Below are 20290 nucleotides of genomic sequence, written 5' to 3'. Positions count from 1 at the left end.
ACATGCCAAGTAGCTGGTGCTCTCACTCAGTTCAATGACAGTAGTGCTAACCACCTCTAAGCTTCCACTTCTATTTTGTTACTTCAACTACCAAACTAAGCCCTTAACATCAAAATTTTGGTATAACCTTAATAGTTTTCAACTCAGGCCTGACTGAAAAAAGAATAAAAGCAAGTACTGATTCAGTTACTTCATTATTTACAATAGAAATTTCATTAGCTATATATTAATAAATCATAGAATGAATTGAGTTGAAAAGGACCATTAATGATCATTTAGTTTCAATCCCCTGCTATGTGCAGGGTTGCCAACCACCAGACCAGGCTGCCCAGAGCTACATCCAGCCTGGCCTTGAATGCCTCCAGCAATGGAGCATCCACAACCTCCTTGGGCAACCTGTTCCAGTGCTTCACCACCCTCTGAGTGAAAACCTTCTTCCTAATATCTAATGTAAACCTCCCCTTAGTTTAAAACCATTCCCCTTGACATATCAAAATCAACCCATGCAAACAGTCATACCCTCTTCTGTTTATACTCTCCCTGGAGCCCTGAAAAGGAAAAAAAATCACCCTCCATCCTGGTTGCTTGAATAGTAATTTAATCAATATGAAACTAAAGGCATTTCAAATCACGTTTTATGGTCTTTTTCAAAGTTAGAAATATGTGAAATAAAAGGATTTAGTAATCTCCAGCGTAACAGCATTATAGGAATTCATACAATTAAGACAGACAGATCATACAAATGACACTAATCCATGCATGAGGTTTTACCAATCTGGAAACTAGAAATATCAAAATAATGTAGCAGTGCACTAAATTCCAGTGGCACCTCTTTACTAAAACTGAAAGAAAGAAGTCTCATGTCTTACCAAGCGTTGTCTGAGAATTGGGATTTACATACTGATCCTTACTCCACTCTACCATGCATTTCAAGATTGATACTAAGCACTCCAGTCCTTTCTTCCTCAAACTTAATTCCTAGAAAAAAGATCAAAAGAAATACAATAGTGGAACAAAGGGTTTGGCCTTAACTTATCATTTCAAGAAACATGAAATTTCAAAAGGTTTGGCAGTTTTGTTTGTTTGTTTTTTTACCTGAACGTTGGACATGCCAAGTTCTTGGCTACCTCTTCCTTGAGCAATCTTTGACAGGTCATTAACCAGCCTTTCGAATATATTTGCTGCATTTAGATCACAATCATAGTTCACGTAGATGTCTACTACACTCTGTGCATCTATAAACAAAATGACATTGTCAAACCTGGAACCAAGACTACATCATTCAACAAAAGACAAGTGGTTTTGGTTTTCAGCATAAGAATATAAAAACTATAATCATGAAGACTTTAGTACCTGCACATATCCTTGTCAGCGTCTGTATAACCATCCACTTATGATCAAATGAGCTGGTAGATGTTTCCAAGATATACAGGAAGATTTCTTTGAAGAAAACCTAGTATTTCAGGAAGGGGAAAAAAACCAAAATCCATTACATGCAGTGTAGTGAAACTTGATGGCCAATATTCCAATACATAACTCTGAAAGCACATAAATAACAGAAGCATTCTAGAAAAACAGGTGAAAATAAAATAAAGAGAAAAGGCAGAAATACAGTTTTTGTTTCCTATGTTCAAATCAGGACTCAAATTAGTATTTATGTACTTCTGGACAGCAAATAACTTGTTTTATATTCTAATCAGTAGAAATCAGAAATCAGAAGAACCAAGAATGCTGTGAAATACTCAAAGTCAATTTAGCCTAATATGAAATCTAAGATACTTTTAGAGTTCAAAATCATTTGGTAAGAGACATTAACCACCACAAACTGTTTTCTCTACAAGATGATGATATGGTACTGATATGGTACAGATGCAAGGAACGGCAAATTATGTCAATTTTAAATATCAGTGTCATTAGAAGGGAGATATTCTACAGCAGCATCAAAAAAGTACTGGTCAGACAGCATTAAAAAACTCCAGCACATCCATTAACAGAATGTTCATCCTCTAAAACAGATATTAACTTTCCTTGAAATTACTTCAGTGCTGATGCTTTTGTTCAGAAGTGTGACTATTTAAATCCCCTCTCAATTGGGTCCAAACCACATACATTAGTATTACAACCGGAATAATTTCAACTAGGTATGCTTAGCAGGTACAGCAGGCTTCTCACTTCTTCCAGATTCCATGCTAGTGACCAGCTAGAGATAAGTATAAGGCTAACTTCCCTTTAACTCACACACTTCAGGAAAAACAAACAAACAAAACAAAACAAAACGCCCCACAACACTGATTTCCAAGCAACACTGATGGTAAGGTTTCCACAAGGTAAATGGTAAGTTTCACAAGGAAAATGCACTGAAAAAGATTTCATTTTGTTGGCCTCTTTAGATTTATACATGCACAATGCACAACCTCAGTTACATTCTTAATAAGGATCCCTATGAAATATAAGAGGTTCAACACATAACAGATCAAAGAGTACCATAGTGGAACATAATTTTAAGCATTTAAAAACACTCAGAGTAATGTGGTTCTATTAATAACTTTATGGAATCTAAACAGAGGAAAACAATTTTAACATTTAACAAGCAATGTCCTGCTATGAGCAATTCTTAGTTTTGGTAAGGGTGAAAGGCATGTGAAAGCAGAGATAAACCTCTTAAGTACAAAAACATTTCAAGCCACAGGAGAAATTAGCTGCAAAGTCTGCATACTTTGAAGATGCTTTAGATCTCTTATTTTTATGTGGAATTTTTGCTTCTAATATCAGCTTTGGAAAAGCATATCGCATGATGAACAATTTCTCAAAGCCGTGCTGATTACATACCTCTAAGTAGTTAAAAACAGTACCGAGCACTACGTCACCTATGGCAAATCATGTTAAAGAGCTGAGGTTTTATTTCTAGCATATAAAAAAATTAAACTGGAAAAGCAAAATATTTTTCATTTGGTCAACTATTAATAAAAATAGTGCTAGATTATTCACCATCACTGAAAGACAGTAATAGTTACGCATAGTCAAGTGGCGCTCAAAATCCTTTGATACCTAAGACCGGATCTGAACGAAAACCATGAAGCAAAAGGAGGAGGGGGGAGGGAACGTATGCCAGAATTAGCCATACATTACTGCAAATACATCCAGTGACCCACTTAGACATATAGTTACAAGAGAATTCAGGTAAGACCTAGTATTATCTGTCAGAGGGCACTGCTAGTGGAAAATTTAAGACTGAAGACAAAGAGAGGGTCACTTTCAACAGAATCTGAAATTACTCTTTAAAATGTGCCAAAAATATCTTGAACAGATGATGAACACTGCCTCAATCCCAAAATCTATAGATTTTACATACTGTAAATCACAGCATATGGCTCTCCTTACAGCTCCAAGACAAAAACTGAATGTGAAGATATCTACTTGTCTACCCACATCTTTTGAATAACCTTTAGGATCAGTAGCTGCAAGAAAATTCTTTACTTGCTATCAGGGAATAGATTTCTTGAAACTATACTTCACAATAGATTGGTATTTAGCAGTATCAAGCACAGGAAAACTAGGTTCTTCCTCCAAAGCTTTTATGAGACATCAATTCTAACAGTGACATCCACAGATGAAGTAATCCATGAATTCAAGGTCTCTGTAACTAGAATATTATCTACATTTCTCAGTATCTTTTCACAAACTTGACTTCTACACTTATGAGACTATCTGTAAATCAAGGCATGTTTTGCGCAGTAAAATTTATTAGTTTATGTAAATGTCTACTTTTAAGTGATGAAATGGCCTACTTCTTCTCCAAGACTTCATTTTATGTTCAAGTTAAAATATGATGGTAATTTTTTTAAACAGCCCTCCTTAGAAAAATTTTCCCATCAGTTTTCCACTTAACCACTCGACACTGCCTGAAGTGTCATTTTGATGTTACAAAGCAAATCTTACTGAATCTGTAATTATTTCAAAGTAAATGCTGACATTTTACTCAAACGTGATTTCAAAGATATTTCACCAGTTGCTACTGGCTGAGAAATAGCTTCTTTGCATGGACCGATCTGGAAAGTCTTGCACAAAAGCTGGAATTCAGGAAGAAAGAGAAATTTCTCTAAGCAACACCAAGCTACATATAAATATAGACATAAGTAGACTCAGCCCACCACACCTTTCAAATTAGGAAGTCACATTACTTACCTCTATCTGCATCTTCAGATGGGTCTTAAAGTTTGAGAGAAGGGTAAGAAATATGGAAAGTGAGAGCTCAAAAACTTCTGGAACTGATGAGACTCCGTTTTTTGACAGTGCAACACAAAGATACTGCTTAATAGCATTGATAAACATCTCATTTGTCCTGAACACAGGTCCTGCATTTTGCAGAATGGACAGAAGCAACTGCAATGAAAGAATCTTTGACCGCAGTTCATGAGATCTGGAATAAATCGAAACAGTAGATCAGCCCAATAATGTACATGAAACAAACACTAATTTGAAACAATTTGTTTCATTCTACTATTACTGAGACACTCTCTCTTCTGCAGCAGGGTACATCTAGTAACGGTGGCAACAGCAGGCAATGCTATCGTTTCTTAGTCACAGCACAAAGTTCTTATTTTTTCACTTTAAAGGTACTTCAAAGATCTCACCTAAAATATCCATTCCATCTACAGAAAGTGTAGCATTAGCAAAATCGAGCAACAATAGGGTTGTCAGGAGTTCCACAGTAACAACATGCTTCATACAGACAGCATGCATGACATCAAGAATACAGCTGGCACACAACCACACTGTGCTTTGCAATGAATTGCAAAGATCTAACTATAAAGAGAATTTCAAATGTAAATTAAGTATCATATATTGACAACTTCCAGGAAGCGTGAACTCATAATCCAATCCTCATTTGAGGGCCTCACTAATTCTGTGAGAAAGTGTAAGCTTACTTAATTTTAAAAAGTTTAAGGACTGAAATTTTAATAAATAGGCCTTTGGGGTATTTCTCCCATCTTATTTTACGCTAGGGGAAAAGGAGACAGCAAATTGCAAAGAACGCCATCTGATGTCAACTTGTGATTTTAAGCTAAAGCTCCATGCCCAATTAGTCAGTTTAAAAAAAAAAAATCATTAACATTTCACAGCTTATTTCTTTGGAAAGCAATTTTTATAGAGCGAAGAGTATATTTATTTATTAAATGCCACAGATATCCTATTTTCTCTCTTCCAATTACAGCATGTTTGTAATAACCAATAAAGCCATCAGTACCTCAGAACCACAGATAAATTCTAGGCGCTTCTCCAAAGTCAGAACACCTCTGAACATCTTTGCAGATAATCCCTGTTGTTCTAAATGCCAATTTGTTCTAGATAAAGAGCCTAATCAGCTCTACACTGAACAAGGATTTCATTCTGATGAGATGTGCTAAGTACCTTAATAGCTACTGCTGCCCTTCCAGAGTGAGTTAATTCTTAAAGCCTTTGGTAAATTTATACATTCTTAGATCCAGAGAAACAACTACAAGATTTTCACAGCATTTCGTGGAAGACAAATACAGTGAGGAAAAACCTCATGCCTCAATATTCATCCCTGAATGTCTTGACTTCCTCTAGTTCTTCAGAAGATAACAGTTTGAAAAATGTTCTAGACTAACCTTTCAATATCATTTGTACTGCACAATAATTTTCAGGATATTAAACCCACCACACTACTATAAGAGATTAACCTACACTGTCTTAAATTCATTTAATTTAGATGCTTCCCTCCCTGGGGAATAGGCTTCCTAGGGAGGTGGCTGAATCGCCATTTTTGGATGTGTTTAAGAGCCGTTTGGATGTGGTGCTCAGGGATATGATTTAGCAGAGGGCTTTTAGAGTTAGGGTACAATGGTTAGGCTGCGGTAGGACGTGATGATCTTCAAGGTCTTTTCCAACCTGGGTAATTCTATGTTAGATCTTGGAATACCAAAGCTGATTTTAAAGAACACTGAACCTCCGACTTTCAACAGCGCTCATTTCACAGTTTTAGTATCTTAGGAACGAAAAAGCAATCCTCCTTCAAATCATCACAAAATGTTCCTAACACACTAAGATAGAGGCACACATATTCCATAAGACATGAGGAAAGCCAAGTTCTTTGCCAACACACAATAATACTGTCACTCAGCCACGAAGGAGAACATTTTTTTGTTTGTTTTGCAACAGTTCGTTAAGCCAAACTGAAAACAGGCTATCTTCAGTCAGAGGGGAAGATTTAAAACAAAAATTGTGTTTTAGTTTGAAAAAAGTTGTCGGAAGCATTCAACCTCAACAAGAAAACAAAATGCACCATAACACCAATTTACTATGAGAACCAGTTCAATACAACGCATTCAGTATACATAAAGGCTATTAACATACTAGAGAAATATGGTGGGGTACAAGCTTGAGGTCTTCTTTACAAACCCTGCTGAAAAGCATTAAACAGAGGATCTAGGAAAAACACAATGTACTTACAGGAAATGAGGCACCGTATTACTAGAACAGGCATTATTAGGAAACTTCTGAAGAGGAGATGGGTAATAGCAAATGCTTTCATTCAACATACAAAAATGCATTAAAATCGAAAAGGATCCTCTCAAAGGTACAAAAAATCCTTTTAGTAACTGGGTATTGTAAAAATATTTAAATAACTTATTTCTATTTCCAAATGGAAAAAAAAAAAAAAGATTCATTATGAGAAATTTCAATTCTACTTACTTTGGATCTGGTGGTCCATCTGATAGGGGCTTCATGGAGAGTTTACACAGTGACCTGAATACAAGGAAGGCATCCTTTTGTAAAATGTGGGAAAACTTAGCACCAGGTGTAGGTCCTGAAGAATTTCCAGATTCCTAAAGAAGTTAACATATTTCAGTATTCCATTCTGCATTAGCAGGTTGTGTAGGGAAATCCCCACCTCCTAGCAACAAGAAGTTAAGATATTATACAAATATAACCAGTTCACTACAGCTTTATGGTGTCAAGACTATACGAAAACAAACAAAAAAGGATTCTGCAGTACAGTTAAAATGAACAAACTCTGTAATAATATATGCTATCTCAATAAAAAGCCAGTATTACATTTAAGACTGTCCCTGAAATTATAGACCTAGTGGGAGATGTAGAGGTCATGAGTTGTCTAGGGCAGAGTGACCAGAAAATGGCAGAATTTTCTAGTCTTGGTACAGGAGAAAGGCCAGCAAAACTGCTCCCTTGGACTTCCAGAGGGCAGACTTGGGACTCTTCAGGAAGCTATTAGGGAAGGTCCCCTGGGAGTCAGTTCTGAAGAGGTCCAGGAAGGCTGGATGCTCCTCAAGAAGGAAGACTTAAGGGCACTGGAGAAGGCTGTTCCCATGCTGTAAATTGTGCCGGCAGGGAAGACTGTCATAGATATACAGGAAATTTCTTCTGAGGTTCCATGAGAAAAAGAGAGTCTACCTCCTGTGGAAGAAGGGACAGGAAACTCCGGGAGAGTGCAGAACATGACCACTAAGGGTATGACAAAGGCTGAGGTTCTCAATGCCTTCTTTATTGTCTTTAAAAGTCAGACCAATTACCAGAGTGTCAGGAACACTGAGAAATGGACCTGGGAGTGCTGATAGATGCTTGGCTGAACGCAAGCCATTGGAGTGCCCAGGTGGCTGAGAAGGCCAACGGCATCTTGGTTTGTATCAAAAATACTGCTGCCAACAAGAGTGGGAAAGTGATCGTGTCTCTGTATTCAGCTCTGGTGAAGCTGCACCTCCAGTACAGTGCTTAGTTTTGGGCCTCTCACTACAAGAAAGACATTGTGGCCCTGTACCACGTTCAGAGAAGTGTAACAAGTCTTACAAGGAGCAGCTGAGAGAACTGGGACTGTTTAGTCTGGAGGAGACTCAGCCTGAAAGGAGGCTGTGGGGAGGTGGAAGTTGCCCTTTTCCCACATAACTAACAATAGGATGTGAGGGAATGGCCTTAAATTGTACCAAGGAAGTTCACGTTGGATATCAGGAAAAACAACTTCTCCAAAAGAACTAGAACAGGCTGTTCTAGTTGAGGAAGGTGACTGAGTGACCATCCCTGGAGACACTCAAGGAACATTTACATGTTGTATTTTGGGACATCATTTTGCATGGAACTACTGGTGGTAGGTTCTAGATTCTATCATTCTACAGGGGTCAAGCTTAAACATGGCACCTTGTGAATAAGCTGTCTTTAATTACTCTCTGTAGATAACCCCCATTCAAGAAAAAATGCTTGACATTTCAATAGAATGCAAGTGATTTTGTATTTGCAGCAAGACACACCAGCAAAGCTTCTGTCCTATGCCATACAGCCATAAAATCTTGCAGTTTTGTACTGTTGTTCCTGATACAAACAAAATATTCCACTTGTACAGCATACATGATTCTAGCATTTTTAGCTTGCAATTTATTCTCCTCAAACCTGATTATTGTTACATTTTGGTATCAATAGATACTGCACACATGGTATCCGATACAACACTGGGAATGCATTTCCTTTTTTGTTAATGAAAAGGAGATTTAAGCAGGCAAAGCTTTTCGTCCTTAATCACTGCAGAAATTGTATGCTCTAAGCTTTGAATTTACATTTATCATGTGAAATAAGCATATGAAAATTACATAATAACGTCATCAATGAGTATATATCTATTTAGTGCTTGTTTTATTGTTTCTTAAGTGCATTTTGAAAAATAGGGGAGAGTTCTCTTATCTTGAAACACTGTTCCATGCTGCAGCTAAAAATATGGTAGTCACACGATAAAAACACTCAATGGGTATAAATACTAAATATAAATAAATTTAAACAGTGCACTAAAAGGATGTTTAGAATGTGAGTTAGTGCTTAAAACTCATTTGAATAAAATATTTTATGGAATTACATTAAATATTTTCTGTATAAGCGCTGTAAAAAAAGTGTTCTGCTTTTTTTCAGTATCTCCTAATTTATACCTGCCTGTACCTGAGTATCATTGGAAGAGACGGATAATCTGTCATCCGGTAAAGATGGTGTATAAGCAACAGAAATTGGAGTCCCTGGAATTCCATTTGCCTGAATGTTTTCACTGTCACTGCCATCCTCTAATGTTACAATTGTTCCATCACCACTTGCACTTTCAGCAGATCCTTCTATATCTAGCAGAAAAGAAAAGATGTAAAAACTAAAACAAATGTTAAATTAGAGCACAAAGTAGAAAAAGTGTACAACTAATGCTTGAACAGTGAAAGCACTAGAAGCAAAAGTGCTTTAAGGTAGAATTTATATAACTAAGAAACATCTGAAGAATTTTTACTAATGAAAATTGCAATCAACAACAACTTAGAATTTGCAGTTTTATCATTCTTGCCCATTTTATAGCTAACACACAGCTAAGTAAGACAACTGAAATGGCTTTTCTTCAGCATATATTATTAAACAGTGATGAATTTTAGTTAAGAATTATTTTAACACTTCTAAATATTTAATGTCAAGACTCAGACTGCACTCATTACCAACTAGACAGATATTAATGTAGTACCTCCGACTACTATGTTCACCATTTCCTGCACAATACTTTCTACTATTTCTTGTGCCTTCTCTTCACATTCATTGCTTTCATCATCATACGTTTCTCCATCAGCTTTAGAAAGATCTTAAAAAACAAAACAAAACAAAAAACCATCCACAACATAAGAATATTACTGAGAAATTCATAAACATAACATTAGGAAATATTTTACTTGCATTTATTACTTAAAAATTCAGTTACAAGTCTATTAATAGCTGGGTATATTAGAAAAATGAAATTGCGTTTGAATGTTTTGAAAACAGTATTTGCACAGCATAAACATTCCAGTGTTTAACTAGTAAACAGCAGTTAATACACAGGCCTTATGCCAATAGGAGACAAATACATCAGTTCTGTATCTTCATTTATGTTAAACACTGAAAAGTTGCTGTTTTTGAAATGTTATTCTCAAAACTTTCATGACTCACACATAGGCAAAGAGGTACCTTTGCTAAAACAACTACAAGGATGTTTAAGACTAAATGGTACTTGTGATAAAATTTAGCAATGATAACAAGGACTATGGACAATTATTAGAAACTATCTATATGCCTGACTCCAGGTTTGGGAGACAGAAAGAAAAAAAAGACAGTCCTCAGCCTTTATTTTTACAGACCTTTTCCCTCCCTCCATGAAACAGAAATACACACTGATTACTTTCTGCTGCTGTGGCTTGGTCAGCTTCTGTCTGCTCATTTTCAGCACTAGAAATATCAGATCCATTTTCTGTCTCTATATCTTCTTGAAGGTTCTTGTCCACATCATTTGTGTTGTGGTCAAGCTCTCTCTCGTGTTCTTTAGACAGCTGGTCAGCCTGTGTTGGAATATGTCTCAACTGGGGTGACTCAGGCTCATGCTGGCTTACTGGAGACTGCTGTAAATGGTGTTGTTGTCTGTGTCTTTCTTTTTCCATCTGTTTGGCTTCCTGAAGCTAGAAATATATTGCAATTACATGGTAACTTCATCAGAACAATGAGCTGTAGACATAGTTCACGTGTTATCATGGACACATTAAATTTCTATAGGCTCTGCTTACATACTGCCTTCATAAACTTGTAATAGTTTAAGAAAACGTATTATTTGCATGTCATGGTTTTGTAAAAACCATGACATTGCATTATTTCAAAGAAATACAATATCATGGGATTTAGTTTTTTTTAATTATCACAAAGAGATACACACAGGAGAATTTAAGATTAACTAAAGGAAAGACTGGAAAAAAACCAAAACGAAACAACAACAAAAAAAAACAAACACAAAAAGCCCCCAGCAAACTGACTGAATATCCATGAAAAACAACAACAAAACAAAAGACTGGGAGTTAAAAGTGAAAAGAAGATCTAAGTTTCCAGAACTCTGCAGAAGATAGATCCTCAGGAAGAAGTTATCATGCCAACTTAAAGCTGAAAGACAAAGACCCTTCTAAGTTTTAAAGTTACTCAGATTGGCATCCCTGGCAAGAGAACAGTAAGTATAACTTGTCCAATAGAGAAGGACAACATTTGCTGAAGTTGAACCAAAGCAGAGTGTCCTTTGAGGTGATGCTCTAAGAACTGGCTATTTATCTCAGCTGAACTTTATGTTCACTAAAGTTTTATAACTGTTTACATTATCATTTTAGCTAGTAGGCTACTTTACTATTTACTCTTTACGAATAAGACTTTCTATACTGCATCTTTTGAGGGGCTATAAATCCCTGAGTGAACACATAGACCTTAAAACTTAGACCTTAAAACTCAGAACTTCCAGTTTAAGTGTCTTCTCCCTTAAAAAAGTCACCGAGTGTGACAGACAGGCAAAAGTGCTTACCAGTTTGCATAAATATGAGACTTATGGTTTGGCAAAAACAAAGATTTCCCATTTAGTATAGTAACAATCCCTATTTTTTTTTAAATAAGTTGCTTAAAAATAGAGTAACTATACATATTTCTCAGAGCATCTCATGTACTGGATGACTCTCATTATTCCTTATAAATATGATATACCAAATCTCTGGCTTCATTGTTATCGTATACAAATAAGCATTTCTGAGAGGGAAATACAAATTTCAATCCACTATATCTATACTTAAATGAGTTTATAATGATACAACAGAACTCCTTCTAAAACTAGCTAGGAATTCAAGAAACTCCCAGTCTGAGCACCCACTTTTCTGTCTCTCTTTTTTTCATGTGCATCAGGACAATCACTCTGTCTCATCCATCTTTATTATCAGCAGCAGAAGTTACAAGGCACATGCCAGTGTCCCAGCTGGTCACTTGCAACAACTGCAGTGACATAGAAGTATCTGTCAGTTATCATTCCATGGCAAAATGTAAAAATAAGTAAAATACAATTACATTATTAGAAAGGGCTTTTTGTCTTTTGTGGTTGGTTATGGTTTGTTTTTCAAATCACAGATTACTCCTTTAGTACATACAATCATAAGAACATCTGAGCATTCCACTAACACTAAATTATTCTTTCTGTACTCTTATACAGGTAGATTGCCATCTCCTGATAGACTGAGAATAGCAACTGGAGTCAAACACATTCATTAAACGAACAGGTCCACTGTAAGAATTTTAAACCCTTTACAACACTCCTGCCTCCAAAATACATCGAACATCATTTTCCGAGAACAAAACGCAAGAAGAAAAATAGAAGACACCAGATCCCTTATCAAATGTAGATAAGTTAGCAAAGTCCAAATGTTCGAATGACAAAACACAACTTTCAAGCTGCTTTCTATATAAAAACACTGAGATACTCACTGCTTGGTTTTCCATACGTGCAAATATGACATTCAGCATCTGTGTTAGAGTGGCCTTGGCTGTGGTTTGATTTATGAGATTTTTGCTTGCTAGATAGATATTGTAGCATGTTCTAACAGCTTGCAGCACTGTTCCTTCGTGGATTTCTATATGCTGAGATGTCACTGCAGTGAGTAAAGCCTGTATAAACAAATATATGTATTTTGCAGTCAGAACTTTTCAATGAAACAGTCTGCAAATGAATCAGTTTTGGATTACTTGTTAAAGACATATGTATCTTAAACTGTAGTTTATTAAGTTTTCTAGACAATTTTGTAGCTGTACCAGAATATCACACATTCAAGTTATGTTGTATTTAATGTTTTAATCAATGAATCTAGGAAATACAAGCTCTTAACATCAAGTATCCAATGGAGTTACCAGTTTGTTAACAAAACCTTAAATTACACCTGAGGACTAAGTGCAAAGTCACAATCAGAATCATGTACTGGAAAAGAGAAGGAAAGCAGAATAGCTTTGTACAGATCCAAATAACCGTATGTACAAAGATGACCGTATTCCAGTAGAAGGTGACAGAAAACAGGGAAGAGTTTTTTGCATTGAAGATTTTGACAGAGTTAATGATTACAGTGAATGTTTAGGGAAAGGAAGAGAGAACCTGAAGCCCCAGAAGGCTATCAAAATGGAAAGTTTCTCCTCGATAATTATAAACAGAAGGTACTCCAAGTGCTGTGTAACTTATTCAAACTATGTTTAATTACTCTCAAAGAATCTCTTACAGAATTGTCAGCATCTCTGCCCACACATAGTACCAGAAAGTGGACAAACTTGTGTTTCTCACTCAAACACTAAAAAAGCACCATTCAGTCTAACAGGAAAAACAAAAACAAACAGAGATGCATCTCACTGCACTGCAACTCATGAGACCTGAGTTCTACTTCCAGACATGCAGTTGCTTGAGGTCCCTTCTTTCTCTACCTGTGGTGCTTCTGTTTTCTCATTGGTAAAGGCACATGTACAGATGACAATACTTATGACCTTCACTGAACAGAATACACTGCATGATGTGACCAAGAAACAGCATCTAATGCTACAATCTACAAACTAGTAGTTCCTAAAAGCCTACTAGAAAGTTTTTACTTAGAATCATAGAATCATAGAATCATAGAATTACTCAGGTTGGAAAAGACCTTGAAGATCATCAAGTCCAACCGCAGCCTAACCAGTAGCCTATCTCTTAAAAAACAACCACAAAACAATACCACAACAACAAACCTCTGCTAAATCATATCCCTGAGTACCACATCCAAGCGGCTCTTAAACACATCCAGGGATGGCGATTCAACCACCTCCTTGGGGAGCCCATTCCAGTACCTAACCACCCTTTCTGTAAAGAAGTTCTTTCTAATATCCAACCTAAACTTGCCCTGGCGCAACTTGAGGCCATTTCCCCTCGTCCTGTCACAAGTCAGTAGTGAGAATAGACCTGCCCCACTCTCACTGTAAGAACCTTTCAGGTACTGGAAGACGGCAATAAGGTCTCCCCTCAGCCTCCTCTTCCTCAGACTAAACAGCCCCAGCTTCCTTAGTCTCTCCTCATAGGGCTGATTCTCCAAGCCCTTAACAAGCCTCGTTGCCCTTCTCTGGACCTGCTCCAGTACCTCCATGTCCTTCTTGTGCTGAGGGAAAGAAAGATGATTAAAAACATTTTTTATAAAACTAGCTAGAGGGAAAAAAAAAAAAAGACAGAGGTAAACAAACTGTAGACAACAGCTTCATTAAATACAGATACTTCTTTTCCTGCTCAAAATTCCTTTTACATTTCACTAGCCTTCTGAAAACCGGGAAGTGACAAGTTGAAATTCATACAACCATCCCTAATTCTCACCCTCTCTCTGTTTAAGTTTCTGCACAGAACTTGTAAAAACTCTGCTCCTGCTAACAGAACGTATCATATGGGGAAGATGACAAAAGTTGCAACAAAATTACCATGAAAATAAAGCCAAAACCTATTTATATATTTAAACCACCTGGCCCTTCCTTTCTTCCCGCTACATAAACACATACTAGCCTAACACTATGTATGGTATTTACCCTTGCCTTTCATCATCTTTGTACTCTCCCTTACTTTTAGGAGTTCCTGGGGGCTTTGTGAGACTTGCAAGTATTGAGTTTAAACATGCTGAATCCCACAGTAAAAGCTGCACATATCTCCTATGTATATGTATGTTCATGTAACATACCTACACATTCTTTATCATGGTCACACTCCAAAATTTATTCCTGAAGCTGTTCTTAACAGCCACAGTTCTGTTGACTTTTCTAGCTCCTCCTTACACATTTGAGCAGCAAACACTCCACTTAAGAACAGAAGCCAAACAAGTGGAGCTCAGCCATAAACAGAATTTTTTTCTTCTTTTTCCAAACTCTGTTACAGTATGACAAGAACAACTCACTATAGCTACCCTTGTTAAATTTAGGTAGTCAACAATTTTATTTTATAAAGTTTAACTTTCACTGCAATGCAGTCTTAAGTCTTTTACATCTTTTAGTAAGAGAAAACACCAGTAGAACAGTTTGACAAGGCTACAGATAGATTACACACTTTTTGTTTTAGTTGGCTTAATAGCCTGAATTTCCTAAGTTCCCTCCATACACATTAAGACTATTAAAGCTTGGTTTCTTTCATACCAATTGATAAGGAAATCATGAAGCAAGAAACATACATACATATACACACGCAAGCCAGTAAACACTCTATTCTTGTTACCTGCCTTCTACTATATTATTCAGTACTGCTCAACATCAAAAACATTCAAAGAGTACCGATAAAAGATAAGAGCATGTTATTTCCATTAACTAACTTTGACATTTAGCATAATAATTTCCCATAGTGAGTTTCCATAATTTGATGGGTGCGACCAGAAAACAGCTAGGGTCCACCAGAAACACCTGTCCAAATTCCACATGCATTGTTTACACAGCCTACAGAAAGAAAGACTAAACCTCTTTCAAGCATATGCTTATGACAGAGCAGCACAGAGATATCGTAGTAACAACTGACTGCCAGGTCTAATTCCATTTCATAAAATAATTTCAAAGTGGATTTAAGAATCTTAACATTTCTTAATTATCTTCATCCCTTGGCAGTACAGGATTTTTGACAGTAATTCTTCATAATTAGAGATGTCACTTAACTGCTGTGAATAAAATTTCACACAGTGTTCTATGCATGAGACTTTAAGCCACAACTAGGAATTCACTCAAAATGCAATGGGAGAGAGTAGGGGAAGGAACACGGGATATGCAGCTTCCATCTCAAGCAAACAATGAAGGAAGGACTATCATTATGCCTAGAAAATAAACATTTCTGCTTTTGAATTCTGAGGTCATAAATGTCTTCCTGTTGTCATCACTACAAATAGGGAAGTAGTGGTTAACTGTAGTACCTTTATTATTTGTAGCTGAACTCCTTCATCTGTTTGAGGCCCTTGAAAACAGCCACATATTGTCTCAATAATTCTATCAATTAATTTTTTGCCCGGAGCTGTACTGTCTGGAGCATTCCCTGTCAGATGACCATATGCAATAAGTTTCTGGAAGAGAGAAAAACATACAGAAGAACTTAGAACGTCAGCTTTTCATTACAATAAATTCATTTGATAAGTCTGATTTGTACACTCTTCTTAAAACTGTACATTTCACATCAAATCTCATTAAATGGAAAGGACCATTTTTCCTAAGGTCCTCCAGGTTTGTTTAATTTTCATCACAGCAACTGTAACACAAGATTCGTTAAGAAGCTTAACATTAAAGCGTTTTGTTCTGTGATAAAAGTTTTTCAGAATCCCATTTGTTTTAAAACAACCTCATATCAGATCGGTCTTCACCTACAGTCAGCAAACAAATGTTTTTAATACCAAATAAACTACCCAACACCTACAATTTTTATTTTTTTTTAATGCTTCTAGATAGCTAGTCTTCTCTTTTTTCCTATTTTCCCTCTCTGTAGGTCTTCAATACTTAGAAAAGCAACATATTAACAAAATGAACAATATCCTGTTCCTATCAATTCAATCATGAGAGTATCTGTAAATTTCCATACCTATCAGTTAGCACAGCACCACTATCAGACAGCATGCCAAGTATGCAAGTGTCTCTGAATGTAAACAGAGTTTACTGCCGTCAGGCCATTCATGAGAAAAGAATAGCTAAATCCTATGCTGTAAACATAATTCTGAAAACATTGTGTTTTGAGAGACTAAATACCTCATATTTAAAATATTTTATTGCAATTATAAAAAGCATAAAATAAATTATGTAGCTATATTCCTACAGTTAGTGAAATCTTAGTCTTTCATTAATGGTATTGATAGCAACTTGAGTTGTGCAAGTAAAAACAGGTAGCCTCACATTAACATAAAATTGATCAGAACAGACAACTACTAGCAGTAAAGGATGTGTAAAATGAACATATACACATTGTAGAGTAACTAGGACACATTCACCTACGTCAAATATACAATTAATTTTGGGTTTTGAATACAGTTTGAGAAAAGTAATATAAAAACATTATTTATTACATGCAACTGCTACTTTTCCTTCGTAACAACAGGATTTGTATATGACAGCTGAAACTCAACCTCATACAGACCTGTAAACAATCTAGAGATGTACTGACAATCCTGGGGCATTTTGACTGGCATGCCAACTCAAATGGTAGGAAGTACTTGTCCGCTTCGATGAAGCTGGTCTTTGATTTCACAGGCGGCAGAGTGCTTGAACCAGGTTTTGCTTCTCCATGAGGGGGACTAAACAGAATGATTTCATGAGAATGCTGTAAGTGATCATACAAATAGTTTTCACCACTGCAACATTTATGAAACAAATATAACGAAAATTAATATAAGGAAAGAGTAACTTCTACAAAGTTAACACAAAGCTAATAGAAAAATTCTTAACAGCCTTCATACTACCTTTGTATTATTTATGGAACAGAAAATTGACTTATTTGTAGAATAAGTAGAGATCCAGTGGTCCCTACTGGTTTGAAGGCATTAGAACTTGTTTCCTCTGAAAACAGAACTACTCCCTGTCGTAGATAAAGGTGTTAGGGTGGAGCAAGGAGTGGAGCATAAAGAGAAGGGAACAAGAATTTCATTTAACATCACTTCTCTAAAAATTAACACTGTGGAAATCTAGTTAAAAGTTACACTTACGGAGCAGATAAAACGCTTGTTTAGATGACGGTGGAAGTTAGAAGTTACAACTACTGTATTACAATACAAGTTTGATTCAGTACATCTATTTTGGAGATTAAATCTTAAGCTCCAGCTAAACTTCAATTCTGGACATAAATTGACAGAAAAATAAACTAACAAAAATAAACCCACAAAACTTTGTTTTAGCTGTACTTCAGATGACACCACAAAATTTCAGGGTTCAGTGTTTACTAACATATCTCATAATCTGAAAGGACTGTAACTATAGAACACTTGAGAAGATTACTAACAGTTTAACTGCTTACAGTATCTCTAATACACAAATCTCTCTATGTATCTTTACCTACAGAGTAAACTACGCTATCTTACACAGATTTGATAAATAAATCCAAGGAAAAAAAGCATAACCTTGTATTCTGTAGCAAAGGATTACTGAATTATTGCAGTAATGCTTAAATAAATTTAGATAAATACATTTACAGAATAACTGATTTCAAAACAAGGCCCTCCACGTTTGTGTCAAATGAAAGCACTTGCTTCAAGGAAGTTCTTCATAGCCAGGATGATAGAAAATGTTTTTCAAGTTGCTGAATTACACAACAGAACTGCTAAGAGCTTATTGTACCTCCAAGGAACAGATGCACTCCCAAGCCCCACAGTGAAAGCCTTAAACTAACCAAGGTGACAAAATATTAGTACTTCAGCTTTTTAAGGAGCAAGTTAAAATTTTCAAACCCTTGAGAAAATATCTGGTATCAGAATCAAACATCAATCCTTGTTCAGGTGCTTTAAAGGGGTACCTAAATTCCAAGTCTTAATAATTAAGTTAGTGTTAAGAGTCTACTTTTCTATTAAAAAATCCCTCTTTTCAAGATTTAAGGATTTATCCCCATATATATTATTTGAAGAAAAACAGAGGCTTGCTCTTCAATCAGATACATAACTTTTACTTATTTCTCAGTACTGTTTTGCTGTAGACAGAGCCTTTTTTAGACAAATCAGGTAAGTTGCTGAAGAATGCTATTCCTATATGCTCTTAAATCTCTCTGAAATTCCTACAAGAGACTGTCTGTAAGGAATGGAAGGATGGCATCTCTTGTTATGGTTGTAAAACAGGCTACCCTTCATCTACTGATATAATTAAAATTAGGTTAAATTGGTACTTTCTAAATAAAATGTAGTTTTTTATAAATAAGGAAAAAGCTTCAGAAAATGAGACTCAGAAAATGAAGAGCCTACTACAAAAAGCAACTGCTGAATCATGAAGCTTCATTTAGGTGTAGGCTGGAAAGATAACTCAGGAAGTTTACCACCTTGCTGCTGATGAAAACTAATTATCACTGCAAGACTTTGCTAAGATACTCAAATCTCAATGATAGCTATCAGAAACTGAATATTTTATTAACTGTTTCCCTATGCGGAGACCTAGAAAAAGAACATCTCCTCGTGCATGTAAAAAAAGAAACAACAAACCCAAACTTTATGGTAAGATTGGCAAAAATCCAATCACAGTTCAAGTCTGGCAATGCCTTCAAAGCAAAAGGCTACTGCCAGAATAGACATCACTAAAGAAATCCAAATCTATTTATCGAGCATGCACAGATAAGGCCTACACTTCATACCACAAAATTGCAGCTTGAAATACTGACTGGACAAAATTTAAGCACTTGACAGTTCAGAAGGGCTGCTCTGAAAGTAATGCCTTGTAAGTTACTATGTTGACCCACAACCTCAGAGGCAAATGTTGGTGATACGGCAGTAAAGGCTGCACCTTCCTGCCAATATTCCATACATTTTGTTGCTGTTTGACAGAGGGCAGCAGAGGGGCAGTCTGATAAAATGATGACTGACACAGAAGTGCTGATGAAGCAAAGGTGTGTCACTGAATTCCTCCATGCAGAAAAAGTTGCACCCACTGTCATTCATTGATGGTTGCTGAACATTTAAGGAGACCAAACAGTGGGTGTGAGCACAGTGAGGCAGTGGGTCTGTATCCACTGGTATGGTTGTTACAAGTGCCACACGCAGGCTCTCATTCATCACTAACAAAAATGTGGAGAAAAACCTGGTGACTGTGATGAAAAATAGTGTTTTGTAACTGAGAATTTGCTCTATCAAATAGTGTTATTATGCTCTGTGTATCTACTGTGGTTTCCATGGAAATAAACAGGAGGCATTACTTTCAGAGCAACCCAGGTTTATTACAGTCCAGCTCTACCACTACTTTTTTGACAGTATTTAACTCCAGGACAAGCTATTACTTATCCTTATTCAGTGCCCAGAACAAATACCACTCACTGAATATTTCATGGCATGCAATTTTATTTTTTCTTTCAATTCTTCGCAATGTGGACTGATATTTATTTTTTCTGTTGTTAACAAAGCTTTTTATAGGAACACAACAGTACTATCTTGCTGACGTTGCGGTGCTCAGTGCAACATTATCTGAACACTGCACAAATATTAGATCTGTTCTTAACAACCTAGGAGCTGATAGAATTGATTTTACTTTACTAGAGCGAACTGAAGCACAGTGACTTAATCAGATGCATCTATTAATTTTTGTATGCCCAATTTGAGATGTCATGAGAATAAATTGTTCAGTGTATTTGATATTAAGTAACTCCTGATATCTGAAATACAGTTCTTGCTTGCTTCTATTCCAGCTAGAAGTGTTTAAATTTCCAGACCAAATCCGTAACTCTCCATTTGAGTGCTCAAAGGATAAAGCAGAAATTGTCAGCAGCCAGTTCTGACAACTTCACTTT

General features: G+C 36.2%; 1 protein-coding gene across 1 annotated transcript in view; it reads right to left on the bottom strand.

Moving 5' to 3' along the window:
- ARFGEF1 (ARF guanine nucleotide exchange factor 1) overlaps nt 1-20290 on the bottom strand; it is a 76758-nt gene that overhangs the window by 30340 nt on the left and 26128 nt on the right. The window contains exons 3-13 of the mRNA XM_072328434.1: nt 16955-17111; nt 15750-15896; nt 12301-12480; nt 10205-10478; nt 9518-9631; nt 8962-9134; nt 6718-6851; nt 4186-4420; nt 1354-1453; nt 1096-1235; nt 870-978 (exon numbers count right to left, since the gene is read on the bottom strand). Of these exons, the coding sequence (XP_072184535.1) occupies nt 870-978; nt 1096-1235; nt 1354-1453; nt 4186-4420; nt 6718-6851; nt 8962-9134; nt 9518-9631; nt 10205-10478; nt 12301-12480; nt 15750-15896; nt 16955-17111 (1763 nt within the window). The remainder of the gene's footprint in view (nt 1-869; nt 979-1095; nt 1236-1353; nt 1454-4185; nt 4421-6717; nt 6852-8961; nt 9135-9517; nt 9632-10204; nt 10479-12300; nt 12481-15749; nt 15897-16954; nt 17112-20290) is intronic.

This window comes from Excalfactoria chinensis, chromosome 2, assembly GCF_039878825.1.
Source record: "Excalfactoria chinensis isolate bCotChi1 chromosome 2, bCotChi1.hap2, whole genome shotgun sequence".
Classification (NCBI taxonomy): Eukaryota; Metazoa; Chordata; class Aves; order Galliformes; family Phasianidae; genus Excalfactoria; species Excalfactoria chinensis.
Note: the sequence above shows the minus strand (reverse complement) of the source record. Positions and strands in the feature narration are given on the sequence as shown.